At 41.1% G+C, this 17,010-nt stretch overlaps 1 protein-coding gene across 1 annotated transcript; it reads left to right on the top strand.

Moving 5' to 3' along the window:
• Positions 1-5,062: 5,062 nt before the first annotated feature.
• On the top strand, positions 5,063-16,635 carry CCL28 (C-C motif chemokine ligand 28). Its single transcript, XM_061352174.1, has 3 exons — positions 5,063-5,255; positions 14,514-14,640; positions 15,458-16,635. The coding sequence occupies exons 1-3, from the start codon at positions 5,192-5,194 to the stop codon at positions 15,612-15,614; spliced, it is 348 nt and encodes a 115-aa protein (XP_061208158.1). The 5' UTR covers positions 5,063-5,191; the 3' UTR covers positions 15,615-16,635.
• Positions 16,636-17,010: the final 375 nt, after the last annotated feature.

Here is a 17,010-nt window from a genome sequence, read left to right as displayed (position 1 = left end):
TGTTCATTTTTGAAAGATAAAGAAATCAGGATAGATGCTCAGAATACATGTTGTCCAGAAAGTCAGCTTTTAGGGCTGAGGAGAAGCGGGATAGAAACAAAGCATCATGCTGAACCAGACCACTGATCTGTGTGATCAGATATTGCCTCTGTAGGGCATGAGCTTTCAAATTTATAAGTAGACCTTCTGTCCATCCCCCTCCAAAGGCTTTTTGCCTTTTGGAATCAAAATACCAGACTCACTTCCTCATTCAAATGTCAGTTAAGGCCAAAAAAAAGCTCTTCCAAAAGCTAGGGGGATATGGTGTTTGGCACTTAGAATTGTCATGAGAAGTCTTTTGGAAGGCAGAGTTGGAAAGAAGCTGTGTGAACAACTAATGTAAAAATCTTATTTTTTACTTGGTTTGCAAAAAAGGCTATGCTGTGTAGTCAAGCAGATTTATTTTTTTTTTTTAATAATAAGGAAGCATGCAGAATTACTGATCTTTGTTCTATTAAGAAATACAAATCGCAATGTCCTTATTTCCTGCTTGTGTATCTCAGCATCAGGTTTTCTCTTAAGTGAGCCAGCTGTGAAAAACATCTGCCATTCTTTCTTTTCAGCAGCTGCAGATCCTCTCAACAAACCACTTGTGGCCATCCTCTAAATTATGATTGTTTTTTTTTAAAACAGAGATTGAAAAGGGAAGACTCTTCAGTTTGTCTCTTTGCTCTCTTACTCAATGGGTTAGGTCCTTTTTCTAAAGCTGCGTAATAATATGTTGACTTCTAAATGTCAGCCAGCCAGCTTCTTATCTCTGTTAGCACCTGAGCCACAGCATCCTCTCCTCTTGTGGTTTGGCCTCCAAAGTGCTGCCTCTGAGGAATGATCCCCTTTGCCGTGTACTAAAGGTAAAGGCTCTCTGAGTGGTTTCCATTGGTGGTGACAGCTGTTACCACAGTAAAAGCTAAAATCCAGTAAAAGCACCTCCAGGTAAAATGCCTGGCTCTTAGGGGAGAGTGTGTGTGCGTGGAGTGTATGGAGTCAGCTGCTTCAAATGGAACTCAAAATGCTTGCAATGAAAATTTTACCGAAACAGCCAGTAGAAAATACTGGGTATTCCTCTGCAATTTTGGAGCGGCAGCAGAGCTGGCACCTTTGGATTCTTGCTGTGTAAAGCCCAAAACCAATTCTTCAGGACAAAAAACTGCATTCTTCCAAAGAACGCAACTTTCATCCCATTCTATCATAATCTAATGGTCAGGGCATGGGAAGCCCATGCCCTGTGTGCCCACCTGACGGGAGGGAAATGGGCACTTCAGTCCATCCTCAGGTTTCTTCTCTGTTTTATGCATCAGTAAGATGTAGATCTGAATGTAAAATACACTCCCCCGAGGCCCGAGCTGGCTGTCAGGAAAGCTTACCTAAGGAGTGCATCTATCTACACCCTCCTTCTCAGGCAGAGGACTGAATCTGGCTGGTTTGCATCTTATTGAGTGCATTAACCATTTAAACTGTTCACAGCTCAAATTAATTTTTCTTCTGGACTCTTCTTTCCTCCCAAAGGAAACTACCCACAGATAAATTTCTGGTGTGCAGAAGGATGATGGGAGTTTTAAAGAGAGAGAATTGTAAAGTCTGCTCTCCCCTTGTCAATCTTTCTTGCCCTCTTGATAGATGGGAGCGATCTTGCCCTTCCTCCAGTCATCGGGCATCTCTCCCATTTCCCATGATTTTTCAAAGATGATGGAGAGCAGCAGAGTAACGACATCTTTCAGATCTCTCAGCACCCATGGGTGCATTGTATCAGGTCACATGGATTTATGAGTGTTAAATCTGTCCAGCCTGTCCCTAACCCAGCCCTCTACAACCAGGGGGAATTCTTCCCTTCTCTGGCCTTCTCTTACCTCCGAGGTCTGTGACCTCCAAGCAGTCCTTAGCAGTGAGGACTGATGCAAAGAAGGCATTCAGAAATTCCTCCTTCTGTGAATCTTCTGTTACCAGGACAAGCCATCTGATTCAGCAGTGGCCCCACATCTTCCCTTAACTTCCTTTTGCCACTGATATACTGGTAGAAGCCCTAAGGAAGTCCAAAGTGTAACTGTAAATTACGTCCTCTGTCCATTCATGATTTAAGCCAGTTGTTCAGAGTTGTTGGTCATGATCATTTAGAGAGTAATAGGAAGTACCGAAGTAACAAATAAGACTGTTGTATCTATCAGTACTTTAGAAGCCTTTGTCAAATTACGTCTTGCTGGAGATGGCAATGATCCAAAGTTGCTTTAATGTGAATTATCCTCCTTTAACAAACTGAGTTGGAGGGTTTAGTCTTCTTCACTAATCAGTACTCCTGTTGCAAAAGAAGATTGTTCAGAGGCAAGGAGTGGGTTAAAGAAGGACAGTTTACATTTGCTTCTGGTTGAGTAAGTGGAGAAAAGTATGCATAACTGGAGGCATTATATTACAGTGCATAACATAGAAGTTACAGTTATTAACGTGTGCTCAAAAATTAAAGGCTCAGATGGGAAGAGATGTCAGATTTAGCCCTTTCCAGCAGTCCTACATTCACAAATAAAGTTAGAACTTCAAAAAGGATTTAAACAAAGATTTGCTTTGTTTCTCAGGTGGAAGAATGACTACCTTCTCATTTGCAACACTTTCTGTGTGCAGGTTTGCACTTCTATTTGAGCTTTGAATGTGATTCAAATTGATATGTCAATAAAACTCTTCACTTTCCTGTACCTGTACTTGTCAACTATGCCAGTGCAGTTCTTGGAAAAGAATGTTGCACTAATTTGTTTTTGCTTTGTAAGCTGGATGGCCGCCTGCACATTCGTATGGAGCACAGTATTTGCTATTGTTCCCTGGCTTTATTCTTATTTTCTCAGTCTCATAAAGCACCATTGTTTCCTCGTTTTACATTTTGTTCAGTTCTAATAGGTGTAACATTTTAAACTGTTGACACGTTACATAGCCTCCATAAACTGGAAAGCATGTTCCATGTCTGACATAATTATAGCTCCTTGCTGCACTTTCCCATTGAAGTAAATAGCCTTTTACTGTATTTCAGACCTATAAATAGCACCATGAACTCTGAGGGAATATTAAGATGTAAAACTCCAGTGCAAACCGATTAGTATGACTGCTTTTTTTAAGTAAGTTTTATTTGGTATGCTGTAGTTTGTTGCCAGCAGCAGAGAAATTAATACCTGTAGATATCTGTATTTATTCTGCGTTTTTGAGAACACAACATGTGTGTGTGTGCCTGAGCAGCCACCTGGAAACACTTCAGACTTGTCACTGCAGGATCCAGTCTTAATAGCCACGGAGTGCTTTGGTTCTTCCCCTCTCCCCATCACTGCTGCAGCTCTCCACACTGTTACCTCGGTGAGACTTCTGTAATCTGTGTCGAGCCTTTAAAACTGTATGTGACAATCCCCTGTGCAGCATTTGTCAGAAAAGACTAGTTACTTATCTTCAAGGATACAAAGCATCCCATTTTGCAGTGTCAGGTAGACGCTGGCATACAAAGTCTAATACTGACTGAAGCTCTTTCCATAACATGTTACTCCAATAACACCTGTCTCTCTATTTCTTGTTCCTCTTCATGCTATGCTGAAAGATTTTCATGCTGCTGATAGTCTTGTCCTTATCTAAGTGTGTGTTAATAAAGGTGTTGTGAGCTGTCTTAGCTTTGTCTGTGATGGTTTAGCTTTTGTAACACAGATTCGTTCACTGTAATTAAATGGCAATGATGAATCATCTTGTTGATTTCAATGTAAATGACTTCCCTGAAATCATACTGTACGGCACACATCATTATCTACTATCTTTCTCCCCTTAACAGTAGACTTTCATTTGAAAGTGTAGTACTCTGCATTTGCCCCCTTCTCTTATCCTGGTAGATAACAGTATCAAGCAGAAACCAAGAGCTATGAAATAAAATTGTGATAGCCATAAAGTGTGATTGCACTATATTAATTTGTTATTAGATGGAATTGCAAAACTGTTGAGGCAGCGTAAGTGTGGATTAAAGTCCCTGAGGTTAGCAATTTCTTCTGTCTTGTGTTCTGGAAACTTAGGATGGTGAGAATGACTTGTAGTGAGCCAGAGCAAGGATGAGCTGGGTTAAACAGTTTAGCAACTCTACAGACTGATTATTCTAGTTCAGCACTGGAAGAGGTCAGAGCAGACAGCCTGCACTGCAGTGGCAGATATGGCAACTGCTTGCTACCCATAGAGCCTCAGTTCAGACTGAGACTGCACAGTAATATTGGGGGTTTAGGAGATTTGAATCAGTGACTTAAGTCAAGTGTAACAGGAAATATGAGGAGTTATTGTCCCCAGAAACAGCTTTCCCCATCACCTGTGTGCGTCAGAAAAAGACTCCCAGTGCCACTCACAGAAGCATTACAGAAATCATCAGCCTTCAGATAGGCATCCTTTATTTTTAACCCACTGAAAGCTACTTGTTTGTTCAGATTGAGTGCTCCTTGCAATCACAGGAAGCTATTGCAATGGGCTGCAGAGACAGGATTCAGGAAGAAAACTGAGGGAGACGTAGTAGTTGCAGATACACTAGCTGCAGTTTTCTCCAGCTGTTTTTCACCAAAAGCATTGCACAGTCTCTTTCACAAACAACAGGGCTGCTGTATTACAGGGTGTAAGATGTGCTAAATAATATGGCCCTTGCTCACACAGGCTGAAAATGCATGGGTCAAATGCAAAGATAGTGCAAGGCTATGATCATCTTGAAGTTGAGAGTGTTCATGCTACAGCAGGTCTGGCCCACGATGTTGCATGTTTAGCTTTCCTGGATATGATTCCTAATAGGAGAACGGCTTTATTCTTCTACCTTAGTCCTGCAAATACTTGTTTCTGGAGTATTTCTGCCCTCAGCATTTCTATTGTTGAAGAGCCGCATCAGTGAGGAGGGCTGGGTGGACCCAGCCATATGGCAGTACAACCTGGCGGTACTGGGTGAAAAATACCCTATTTTCCCATTGGACAAAGCACTTCACCACGCACCAGAGGAGAGTGGAGGAGCCCTGCTGAAGTCGATAGTGCCACACGGGACAGCCGACATCGAGCTGCTGCTCAGGGTGGGGCTTTGAGTCACATTCATCCCCAGCAGCCAGGAGGTAGGGTCAGGAACCAGTTCCTGCAGCTCATTGTCTGCCCTGTGGCTCTGCTCCCGCAGCTCCTAGGAGGAATGGATGTGAACTTGGTCACAGTTCTGGCTGTTCTGGCAGTTGCGGTTAGTCAGACGTCTGAGAGTAAGTACAACTGCACTGTGTCTACTTCTGTGCTTCAAACTCCTTGAAGTAAACGGATAAAAGGACACAAAGCGTGTCTACCTGGAATTGTGTCTGCTTGAGCTTTTGCAGCTCTCCATGGGACAATAGACAATAGTTTAGAGTCTGTGCTGGGAGGATTTACAAAGTGAAATCTGACTGTCTTAAACAATTGGCATTTGTTTCAGTGGAGTCATGGCTTCACCTGAGCATTTCCTCAATATTTCCACAATAGATAGGGTGGCTTTATGATTCTGTAAAATGGGTTAAACAAGGAAAATCCAAGCGGGTTTATCTGTCGTAGCAAACATTATCAAGAACATCATAGCTGAGCAATTTTAACTTCTGAAGGTATAGGACCTTTAAAAGCAGTGATTTCCTGAGGGAATACCTAATAAAATGTCACTATTTGTTTAAGGGGATCTCCGTAGTTCACCTGCAAGTTCCTCCTTTCCAAGCTTCTCAAGAGAAAGTATGTTTAGAAATCACTTGCTCTTTCTCCTTTAAAGTGAAATTGCCTTGGATGGCAAAGATTTCAGAAAACTTTTAATGACACGTAACTGATTTCTCCCAGCAGAAAAGCGGTTTTGCATGCTCTGTGTTCAGCGCAGCATGTCTCGAGGATTCAGGAGATCTGCATTTTCACTGAAATTAAAAAATTTAAACTTGATTAGCCAGCGTTGTGTTTGAAGTCTTAGCTTTTCCTTGTAGATTTCTACTGTAAAACAAGCTGTGTTCACAGAGAAGACAACTCAAATTCCAGAGCACTTCAGCCTTAGAGGTTTTCCTTTCTCAAGCTCCACTGGCTTCAGTAGCAGTAGAAATTGTGGACTTCTTTGAGGATTTAGACTACATGCAGGCAAAATCTGCCTTAAAATTCTGTCCTGTTAAAATGGCCACTGCACCTGCTGGCATGGTAAGGCTCTGTAGGAGCTCTTCTATTAGATTTATGATCCAGCCAGTCAGCAGTATCTTGCACAATAGGACTGGCACGTACATGCACAGGTCAAAGTAAAGGTTCTCATAGAACACATTGTTTTATCCTGGCACAGGGGAAATATCTTCACCACCTAACTTTCCTCATGTAAACATGCTTCATACTTAGCAACAATATTCAAACAGCAGAACCCACAATAAAAATGGGGAGAACCAAATACGGGTATCTGGGTACAGGCACATCATGCCCTGATCTGAACTAGATTTAGGGTTAACCCTAATTAGACTTAGGCTTCTTAGGCTGGCCATTATGCATCCATTTATTTCAGCATCACAGTACACATAATGCAAGTAGGATTTGGGCTGCTACATGAAAACTTGCAAAAGTTTCCTTTGCTTGAGGATATGAATTGGTAGCCTCTGGCAGAGGCCAGGAAAGCCATCTAGTAGCCATAATTACACCCAGCCACAAGCAGGAACATGACTCTGCCAGGCAGAGCCAGAAAACAGATCTAGGTTGTTCCATAGGGCGTAAACGACGATTTTTCCCCCCTGTAATATAATTCAAAAGAAGTTTTTGCTATTTCACTTTAAAAACCCCTGTTAATCTTTCGTCATCCCATTCTCAGTGCCAGGGATTTAGAGAGCCATCTCTCCTGCAGTGAGGTGGGCAGCACTGCGTGGCAGAGTAATGCAGCAGGTCAGGCAAGGGGACTTGTTTCAAAGCTGGTTGGTTTGAATCTCACTGTGAGAAGACAGAAGTTCTCTGTCAGAACTCCTACATGCATTTCATCTTGAAGACAGGAAAAGAGAAACTTGATAATTCTTATACAGTAAAAGCATTCAAACCAAGTGGTGAATGCTACAGGGTAGGAATAACAGCTGAATAAGACTGAGTCTTCCCAAAGGAGTCAGATGGACTTATCATGGCCAAGTTATTCCAGTAATGCTGGTCTGGTCAGAGTAAGAGTGATCTGTGCAGTGTGGCAGATGGGTTCCATCTTATCAAATTGTATTGTTTCATAAAAAAAGCCCAGTTGTATGTTCATATGACAGCTTCTTTTTGCATCTTAAGGTGCAAGTCATTATGTGGTTTGTTTTTGCAAGGGATAGCAGAAATTTGACCTTCTAGTAAGGCGTTGGATATCAGTGTTTGTTTGACCACATCGATATTACAACTCTGCTTTGCCAATTTTCTGCCTCCCTTTCCTAGATGCTTTGTAGTCCAGAGCATCCAGGATGTTGTATGGGGACAGCCAGCTTGCAAACTGATGGAGATTTGATGGACAAAGACCCATTTGAAAAATCATGACCTATATGACAGACCCATCTGTCTATCTATAGTCAGCCTTCCACCCTTGAAAATGTCCATATTAGCAGCAGTTGTCATAGCAGAATGGGAAAAGCATCACTGTATTACTTCATTTGTATTTATTCTTGGTCATAAAATTATATGGTATGATTTATATAGTTATATATAACAACTGATGCTTTATTTATTGTTGGTTCCACCACTTCAGCAGGCATATCTTAGAATCCCTTCTATCTTTTCTTTATCTCTAAGAATTATGCTTTAACTGTACTACCATGCACCCAAAATAGTAGGATGCATTAGAGCATTTTTCAGCAGTTTACTTCCCTTCTCATCTCCAGCTATTAAGCAACCTCCTTGCTTTTACAGAGTACGGCTATGTTACATTTGCCAAGGATTCTAGCATCCTGCTTTGTTCACCTGCCAATCTGGATCAGAGCCTTCTGCATAATCAAATACTGACTCACTTTAAGTTAAGATGAAAAGGCCTGATTTGAGATACTGAACTAAAATAGCATCAAGTTCGGTTTAGATGAGAGGAACATTTTTCTGGCAGCTTCATGCACAAAAGAATACTAAATTATCTGCCTTAGAGTAGTTAATATAAAGAGTGGGTGTTGTGACAGTAAATTTCCTTCCAAGGACAGAACCTGAATGCTATTCATATACCTACAACACCAGATTAAGATCTCAGACTTTACGGAAATGGCTATATTGAGACCAGAGCATTTAAGTATGTATCATGTTCTGACTAAGCAAGATATTCATCCGATTAATCAATGCAAAGGACATTTTTCCAGATGTACAAAACATACTCTGTGACCACAAAAGAATTCCAGCAGAAAACACTAATCCCTGCCATTAATAGTCCCAGGTGCGCCAACGTTGTGCAATAGGTGCAGATTTGCATCGGTTCATTGTGAACCTGAGGCATGCTATCAGTAGGTCTCACATTTCAGCATAGAAAGTGCCTCAGGTTTATGTATCTCATTGTACAAGAGAAGCTGTCCCAGACCACACAGTACGTTGGGAGAATCCATTCTGCTTAAGAACTATACGTATCTTTGCTGGGATCCCTTAGTTTGTGTAAGTGCAAGAACTATCTTTTGGAGGTGTTTTGTTGCACAGAAGGATGTCCACAGCATGGTCTTTTGCTCAGCAGTGCATAGGTCACATCCAGTTCACAAAGGTCACCTTAAGGGCTCTGCCAGCAGTACTGACAGTCTTTTCTGTGCTGCCAGCAGCATTCAGGAGGGACCATCAAGGGCCTGCTCAAAGCACTAACTGATGGCGTGAAACCTGTCAGGAAAAGAGCTGCACAAGCCCTCCCTAAGACAGCTGGGGTGGTTCTGGAGCAGAGACAAATCAGGGTCTAAAAATGCCTTTCCCACTGTTCCTACCTAATGCCCAGCTTTCCCTACCGTGTTTAGTCAAAAGAGGGCAAAATGAAAACAGAGCTAAGAGCAAGCACAAGGGTGAACTTTATGGCTCCATCAGTCACCATTTATTTCCATGTGGCTTCACTTCCTCTTGTTTCTCCATCTGCCCACCCTTCATGAGGCAAAGACCTGCCCTGCCATGTTAGATTTTCTACAGAAGAGCCTGGCTGAAACAACAGCTGCTCTTTCTCTTTGCCAGTGGTCTGCCCTACCCATACTGAGAGAGCAACCCAGTCCTACCTGCCTAAAAGCTGCAGCCAGGGAGCAGCAGAACAGAGACCAGCTACTCCTACTGTATGCCAGAGGAGGGCTTTTCATCAGGCACTACAGTTTCCCTAAATGAGTAGGCGAATCTAAGAACATCAGCTCAAAACTGAAGAAAGAGGGGAATGTTCTTTCTTGCTCCAGAAACTGAGCAGGCAGCAATAATTGCTTTTCATATTTCTTGCCTGCACCCCAGATGACAAGGCCTTCCTTAGCTGTCTAGTATGTGACTCTCAAGTTTGAGAATGATAAAAAAAACAAACCAAAAAGGATGAGAAAAGTTTCTATGTACTAACTTTCACCAGGTAGCAGACAGCAAATGGAAACAAGAAACTTTTGACAGTCGAAGAGACTTCATACGACCAGCAGAAGCTCAAAGACAGGTACAATGAACAGTACCCATGGAGCCTCACAGACTTTAGGGACTCTTTTCCATTTAGGAGCAACATTTTACTAAAAGAGCTTCTAACAGGTCTAGCCAAATGCAGGTGAAAACTGATCCTTTCAGCACTAAGAAAGTGACTGAATACTGCACCACCAAGATTTGAAGTGCTTCCAAGAAAACAATCGACTGTAGGAAGTTTAAATTAAGTCCTTGGCCTACATTGTTTGACCAATTAGCAGCATTTCAAAATAATTCAGAATTTCATGAATATTTTTCTTTTTTTTAAGAAAAAAAATCAGGTGTTTTTTTTTTCAAATCTCTAAACAATTTATTCTCAGTAGAAAGGCAAAGCTTTCTCTTCTTTCCACTTCTTTTTAAATTGATAAAGCTGTATAAAGCATGCTAAATGAACCCAGTATATTGAAAAGATCAGGACTATTGTATTCCACAAGATACATGTATCTGAAAAGGAGGTCCTTTCTAAGCATCCTTAGAGAGAAAGTGGGGTGAGTGAAGGTATTTTTCCAATTAATATCTTACTTCTCTCCACAAAGGTACTTAACTTGCTCCAGTGGACTTTTCTGCAAGATTGAAGATGTCATTTCAAGATACGGAACACAACATTTAAAAACCAATAGGTCTTCCCCTGGTGAGAGCTCCCAGGCAAGAAATACCAAACCAGATAATACCACCTGCTGAACTAATGACAGGGCAATCCCTGAGTGGACCTGTCTCAAGGTCCATCAGTGAGCTTGTCAGTTCTTTCAGCAGCTCCATTAGCTCCCTGGTTAAAGACAACAGGTCTAAATGATTCTGGGTAAGCAGCTGTGGATTTCTAGTTGTGCCACTGAGCCATAGAGACAAATGAAATCGGCAGCACTGAAAAAAACCTCTTTGACAGATAAACAGCATTCAAAAGGCCATGCAAAGATCCTTGCGGAAAACCACAGTTCTTTGCTTTTATCCACTATTTAGACCAATGATTACTAATAATCCTGATCTAATTGCTGAAAACACAGAAGACAGACTATTGGGTTGGGCTGAAATCATTAGCTTCGCTTATTGTCTCCTGATTTCTTTCACTTGTGGGATTAGCATGCAGTTACTGGACTGCGCAAAGGAGCTGCAGGGTGATTCAGTGCTCCAGGAGAGCAGCATGCCCTCCCCTGGGGCTCTGAGGAAATACAGGAATTCCTTGGCTCCTGCCGTGGTCCTGCTTCACGCTCACCGTTAAAAAAAACCCAAACTTTTAAAACTGATTCCCATGTAAAAAGGTAACAGTTACCACAAGTGCCTCTGTCATCACAAAGCTGCTGATGACGCTTTCATGCTGTCTGATGAAAAGACCCTGATGCCATGTATTCGTCTGTGATTCAAAGATAACTGACTTTTATTTTCCATATGGTAGCTGCACTTCCCTGCATAGAACAACAACAACATTATTTAAAAGTGACAGCTTCTTCTTTATCAGAAATTAGTGCAGATCAAAATTTCTCAAGACAAGCACCCATACAGACCTATGAAAGCAAGACAGCACCCCTTATCTTTGAGGCACACACCTCAAATAAAAGTTGCTAACAGCTTCTCAATCTCCATAAGAAATGCTCTTGCCTCTTTGGACAAGAACATAAGCACTACCTCATTCACATTTCATACAGAATTTCAATCTGCTTTCTGTTAGTGTATTCACCAGTCTCCCATGCAGTCTGTTGCATGCCCTCATGTCAAGAGGCACAGCTTTTGCAATAGGTGCATAAATTAGATGTGAGTGGCCTCATGTTCCAGTTCAAAGATGACTGAGCATCAAATAGTTGAATGGACTCTAAAACTGTTATTCTAGTTATGTGAGTGATATATAAAGGTGCAATTGCAAACAAGATTCTGAAAGATGCAATTCCTGTTGGCTAAATTCCCTGCAAAAGGGCAGTCTCACAAGTGGTCAGTGAGATACAAGTCTACTCAAGAACTGTATCAAGAATTTTGCTTTATTTTCCTTATATGATTTTTTGCATATTTTTCCTTACAAAGCTATAAAAGTATCTCAATATTAATTTTGTAACTTTCAGTTATACAGTGTATAAATTACTAACATAGATGACCTTTGAAGATCCCTTCCAATCCAAACATAGTGATATGTATTGCACTATAAAGTAACGTACAGGTGGTTCAGATCTGAAGATTGAAGAAAGTGATGTGTTTAAGTACATAAAGTGAGATGAGAGCAAGAGATTATAGCCAGGCACTGGGGAAACCAGGTAAGGAACAGTTCAAGAGACAGCTGCCTCATCTTAAGACCTTCTGTAATATCCAGCCATTCCACAGGAGGGTGGCAGTGGTTGCCTTGTCGGGTATAACACCTTAAAGAAGCACAACCATCACCATCAGATACAGTTCAAGCTATCAGATAATTACCCTTCCTTGAGTTTTTATACCACAGAATCCTTCTGCCAGGAGTTGATGGCAACAGTAGAAGTTCATATATCAGTGTTACCAGCGCTGTCTTGAGTCCTCAGAAAAATTAACCTTAGTGGTGCTCAGTGAGCTGAATTCCCATCTACAAACACCAATTAGCTGGCTTCACGAACAGTATGTTGTTGAAGAGAGAACAGCAAGGGCCAACGGGGAAATACTGCAGGTAACAATTAATTAATCCTTCTTCACAATATTATTATTTACAGCCCTTCTCTTATTTTGTTGAGGAGGCAACTGCTAGCCCAGCTGCTTTCCTTCACCCTCACTTCTGGCTGCACAGTCCCAAGGCTGTGCCACCAATCCCAAGGGTACAAAAGCTCCCTGCAAGCTGCAGCTGACTGGTGCTCAGTGACTCCTGTTGTATTCCTGGCCCAACCAGCATCTGCTATCCCAGTGCCCAGCAAGCACCCTCGCAAAGAACAGAGCACACAGTCTTCTTAAAGAAAAGCTTTTACACAGACTTCTCGTCTCCGGCTTACAGGAATTGAAATTGATTCTCCTGCTTCTTTTTATGTTGCTCTATGATTCCTGTGTTCCAAGACCAAATGATTACTTAAGGAACAGCACAACTTACAGGCTAGGAAAAAGAAAAAAAAGTCAAAGCAAAGAGGAAGAAGACTTTCTCCCTACTTTTCCCAGATGAGTTCACAGACAAGGACAAACACTGGAGTCCTTGCTGTGCTTGGTTTGATTCTGAGACCTTCACATCCTCGATAAATCCCTGAGCCACATAGCTTTGCTTGTCCTTGAGCTGATGGATGGAATCCCTTTTAGAAAGTCTCTTTCTGTGCTACAGCAGAAGAAAATCGAACATCAAAATGTTAGTATTTTTCATCCAAAAAATCATGAGTTATGATCTGCCTTTTAAGGTTCACTGTTTTTTTATTTTCAAGATGCCATTAGCAAGCAGGAAAAAATCTGCAGGAGATCATTCTCTAGTGAAGATACATTCAACCGTGGCAGCTCTTGGGACAAAAGAAAATACAAAACCCAGCAACAGCATTAATAATCTCAATCCATAATCATCCTGATTCAACCTCACAGGGCAGAGCTTTTAAATTAAGCTCCTGTCACTTCCTGTGTAATTAATGTTGTTATTATTTTTATTTTACTGTAACAAGCCTTTAATATGTGTGCACAAGGAGAGGTGGAGGAAGCTGCTCTTTAGACAACAAAAACACTCAACTGTTTTGTGGGAAAAGGTGATGAATAAAGCCAGGCAGCACTATCTGCTCTGGGCCAGTAAGAAAAGGAAGATGTCGACACGGGCGTCACGGACAACACAGGAACAATCAATGTGATCCGCGAATGCCTATTTATTGCAAAGCTTTAACTCCTTGTATACCATTTCTTACAGGCACTTACAGTGATTTGGCGTATTATGATTGGATACATGTCTTGAAGACCTTTAGCAACCAACACATAATTGGTTAAGCACAGGTGTGAGAACTTGACCTCGAAAGCTTGCCAACAGTCCGCAGTTCTCATAACTCAGTGAATTACGGCTTCTTATCTTGCTTGCTTAAGCTTCCTCGGGCCTCTCACAGCCTTGCTGTACCTTTCAGGATTATTCAGTTTATGTAGCAATTATCCATTCTCCTGTGAGAACACTGTCTCCACAAGAAGAAACCTGTTTGGTTTGCCTGTTTGGTTCACAGGATCATGAGGGCCTGATAATGAGGGAAAATGAACAAATTCGCAACTCATCTGGCCCCAGAATGGCTGCTTGCCTCACTAAATGGTGTTTGCTATGCTGAGCACACTACCAAAGGATGCAAGCAGGGGACAACAGTCACAGGGTCAATGGAGGTGATCCTTCCCCTCCATTCAGCACTAGTGAGGCTGTATCTGGAGAGCTGGGTCCAGTTCTGGGCTCCTCAGTACAAGACAGACATGGACTCACTGGAAACAGTCCAGTGAAAGGCCACAAAGATGATGATGGGGCTGGAGCATCTTGCATGTGAGGAAAGGCTGAGAGAGCTGGGACAGTCCAGCCTGAAGAAGAGGCTCCAGGGAGTTCTCATCAAGGTGGTGTAACCATCATTCCCATACTTGATGGGAATGAAAAAAGAAGGTGGCAGGCTCTCTGCAGTAGTGCCCAGTGACAATGGCAGTGGGCACAAATTAAAACACATTAAACGATCTGAACACAAGAAATTTTTTTTTTTTTTTTTTTTTTTTTTTTTGCTGTGAGGGTAGTCAAACACTGGAGCAGGTTGTCCAGGTATCTTGTGGAATCTCCATCCCTGGAGATATTCAGAAATCATCTGAACAAGCAGCTGCATGTGGCCATGCCTGAGCAGGAGAGGCTGGACTAGATGACCTCCAGAGGCCCCTTCCAACCTCAACTGTCCCTTGATTCTGTGTAGTACAGCTATGACTTCTCCCCTTCATATCTCTGTTGTTTCTAACATCGTTGTTACTGTTTTTAGCTTTGTTTCCTGGGGCCTTTAACTGTTGCACGAAAATTTCAGATGAAATTCCCAAAGGGATTCTCCGAAGAGTGGAGAGGTTTGAAATCCAGAAAGCTGATGGCCTGTGCCACCTAGAAGCTGTTATGTAAGAGATGTTTTGGGTCCTTTACTGTGTAACGGATATTATTTAGTTAAAACCTATTAGGTGCCATTTAAGCAAGCAGAACCTTAGAATGCTAACAGAAATTCAATGAAAAACAACATTTAGGATTTTGTGTGATTTCAGAACTCTCCTTCCTTATGCTGTTTAAACTTCTGACTGCTAAAACTGGATTTCCTTTCACTAATAATATTGATCATTATTCAGTCTGCACCAACTTTGACACTTATTTTCAGAACTGAAGAATGACTCGTGTACCTTAAGACTTCTTTTGAACTACTGATCAATCCACTACTGATCCTCTACAAGCCTTGCCTAAATTCATTAAATCTTCTTTACTTTTGTACATCTGCATTTCTTTCTTTCTTTTTTTTTTTTTTTTTTTTTTTTTGGCTAGTACTGTTTGGGCCTAAATGGGTAAATTCCAAAGAAATCCTGAACATTTTTTATTTCTAGATATCTGAATTATTATTGTAATAAGAATAATTATGTGGTCTACTTATTTATTGGCCATAGAAACATACTATTTCACATTGTGGTTCTTTTCAGACCCACTGAAGTAGTAAAGCTTTTTTCAGATTTTGGAAGACAAGTGTAATCATGCAAACTTTACACCCTAGCTTTTACATATTTGAAATCAGACAAAAGTGACTAGCCATAGTATAAAATATAATTTATGATTAAGAAGTTCTAGCTTTGTGGTCTTCATAGGTGAGTGATAAGTATGATCATCTTTTAAATGCTCATTTTGGGGGGTTAAAAATTTTTCTTTGAAACTAACAGCCATTTTTTGCTCTGGCAGTCTCTACATAAAAGGCAGAAAGTTTTGTGTGAGCCCACGGATTAGAAAAGTTAAAAAATGGATGAAGAAGAATAAGCACAGGACTCCCAGAAAGAAACTCCATGGTAGAAAGCAGAGAAGAATCAGAATTATTAAAAGAAAAGGAAAGAAACAATAACAAGATAAAGCAAGCTCCATGATGAAGATACCTGTGGCATATGGCATTTTGAACATAGATACCAGACTTTGTCAATGATGGATGATTGTAGCATTAAAATGACTGTTCAAGTACCTAAGTGCTAGAGAAAGCAGTGGCAGAAAATATCACCTGTACTTAAGAATTATGCTGGTCAGATTACCAGTGAGATGACAAGATGTTCCTGACAGCGCCTTGTAGCAAGCATTCCTTGTATTTAAATTCAGACCTAAATCCCCCTCTCTCCCACCCTGTTTCCAAGACAATCTCCCCTGTAATTTCTATTTCAACATGCCAGTACGCAGTTCCTCCTCATTGATCCATTTTCCCAGTACTGTTCTTGGTCCTTCCTTGTCTGCAATCACCTTTGTCACCTGTTTTGTTTCTATTCTTCCAGTCATTTTTTTATTTCTTCTTAAAATTTTACAGATAGCTTTCCAGATACTAGTTTTGTTTAACTGGTCAAAAGCATGTATCTTTTACCTATTCCAAACAATCTCTGCTCTTGGCTGTTAATATCATGAAATATAATTTCAGTGATAATAACTGAGCTTGTTTATCGAGCCCAAAGTGTGGCATCTGGAGCTATGCAACAAAGATAATCTCTACTGCCTTTGTTCATCCAATTACCTGTTCAAACTTCAGACGGGTCCTTCCTAACCCTCTTTGCTGAATTTCTAGTAACTAGCATTGAAAGTTGCATGTATCTGTCAATGCCTTTCTTTGTAGATTAATTGTAATGCTGGTCTGACTAATGACTAGTGACTATGCTTCACCATAACCTCCCACCCACTGCTCTGCACTGCCTTCTCCTGTGTGGCACAGTCTCCAGTTCCCTTGCTCCTTCTTTGGAAATTTCAAACTAATTTACTATTTCCACAAAACCACCTCAGTCAAAAGCACTCTTCCTCAGAGGCATACATGGGAAGCAGCAAATAAGGGAAAAGAAAGGTTTCAAAAAGAGTGAATGCCACAGAATGCATACTTTAAATATTTACTTAGCTAGCGAAAAATACTCAGTATACAGCATAATTCTGTTCTTCATCCTCTTCCCCTGCTAATTACTGTTTGTTCCTATTAACTGCATTTGACTTAAATTAGCTCCTCAGAGTTGTCTCTTGGGTTTCTTCTGTAATTGTTATGTCTAACTACATACTGCAAACACGGGAGAAAGCATGGCAGATGACAGTAGATAGAAGCAGCCACTTTTGGTTCCCTAAATAAAATAAAGATGAACATCTGTACAAGGCAACTAAAGAACAGGTAGCATACTCCCACAGATGCACATCTGATGAAAGGAAGTGACTCCTTTCAAAACAGGTATGAAAAACAAGAAATCATCTTCCCTGATGAGTCAACAGCCTCCTAACATCTCTAT

This window comes from Neopsephotus bourkii, unplaced genomic scaffold, assembly GCF_033783945.1.
Source record: "Neopsephotus bourkii isolate Nb327-2 ecotype Australia unplaced genomic scaffold, CSIRO-AGI_Nbou_v1 NB_631, whole genome shotgun sequence".
NCBI lineage: Eukaryota > Metazoa > Chordata > Aves > Psittaciformes > Psittacidae > Neopsephotus > Neopsephotus bourkii.
This window is presented reverse-complemented; position numbering and strand designations above follow the sequence as displayed.

Coding starts and splice junctions, on each gene's coding strand:
- CCL28 (XM_061352174.1), top strand. CDS start 5,192: ATGGATGTGAACTTGGTCACAGTTCTGGCTGTTCTGGCAGTTGCGGTT. Junction 5,256..14,513: donor GGTTAGTCAGACGTCTGAGA/GTAAGTACAACT, acceptor TACTGTTTTTAG/CTTTGTTTCCTGGGGCCTTT. Junction 14,641..15,457: donor TGCCACCTAGAAGCTGTTAT/GTAAGAGATGTT, acceptor TTGCTCTGGCAG/TCTCTACATAAAAGGCAGAA.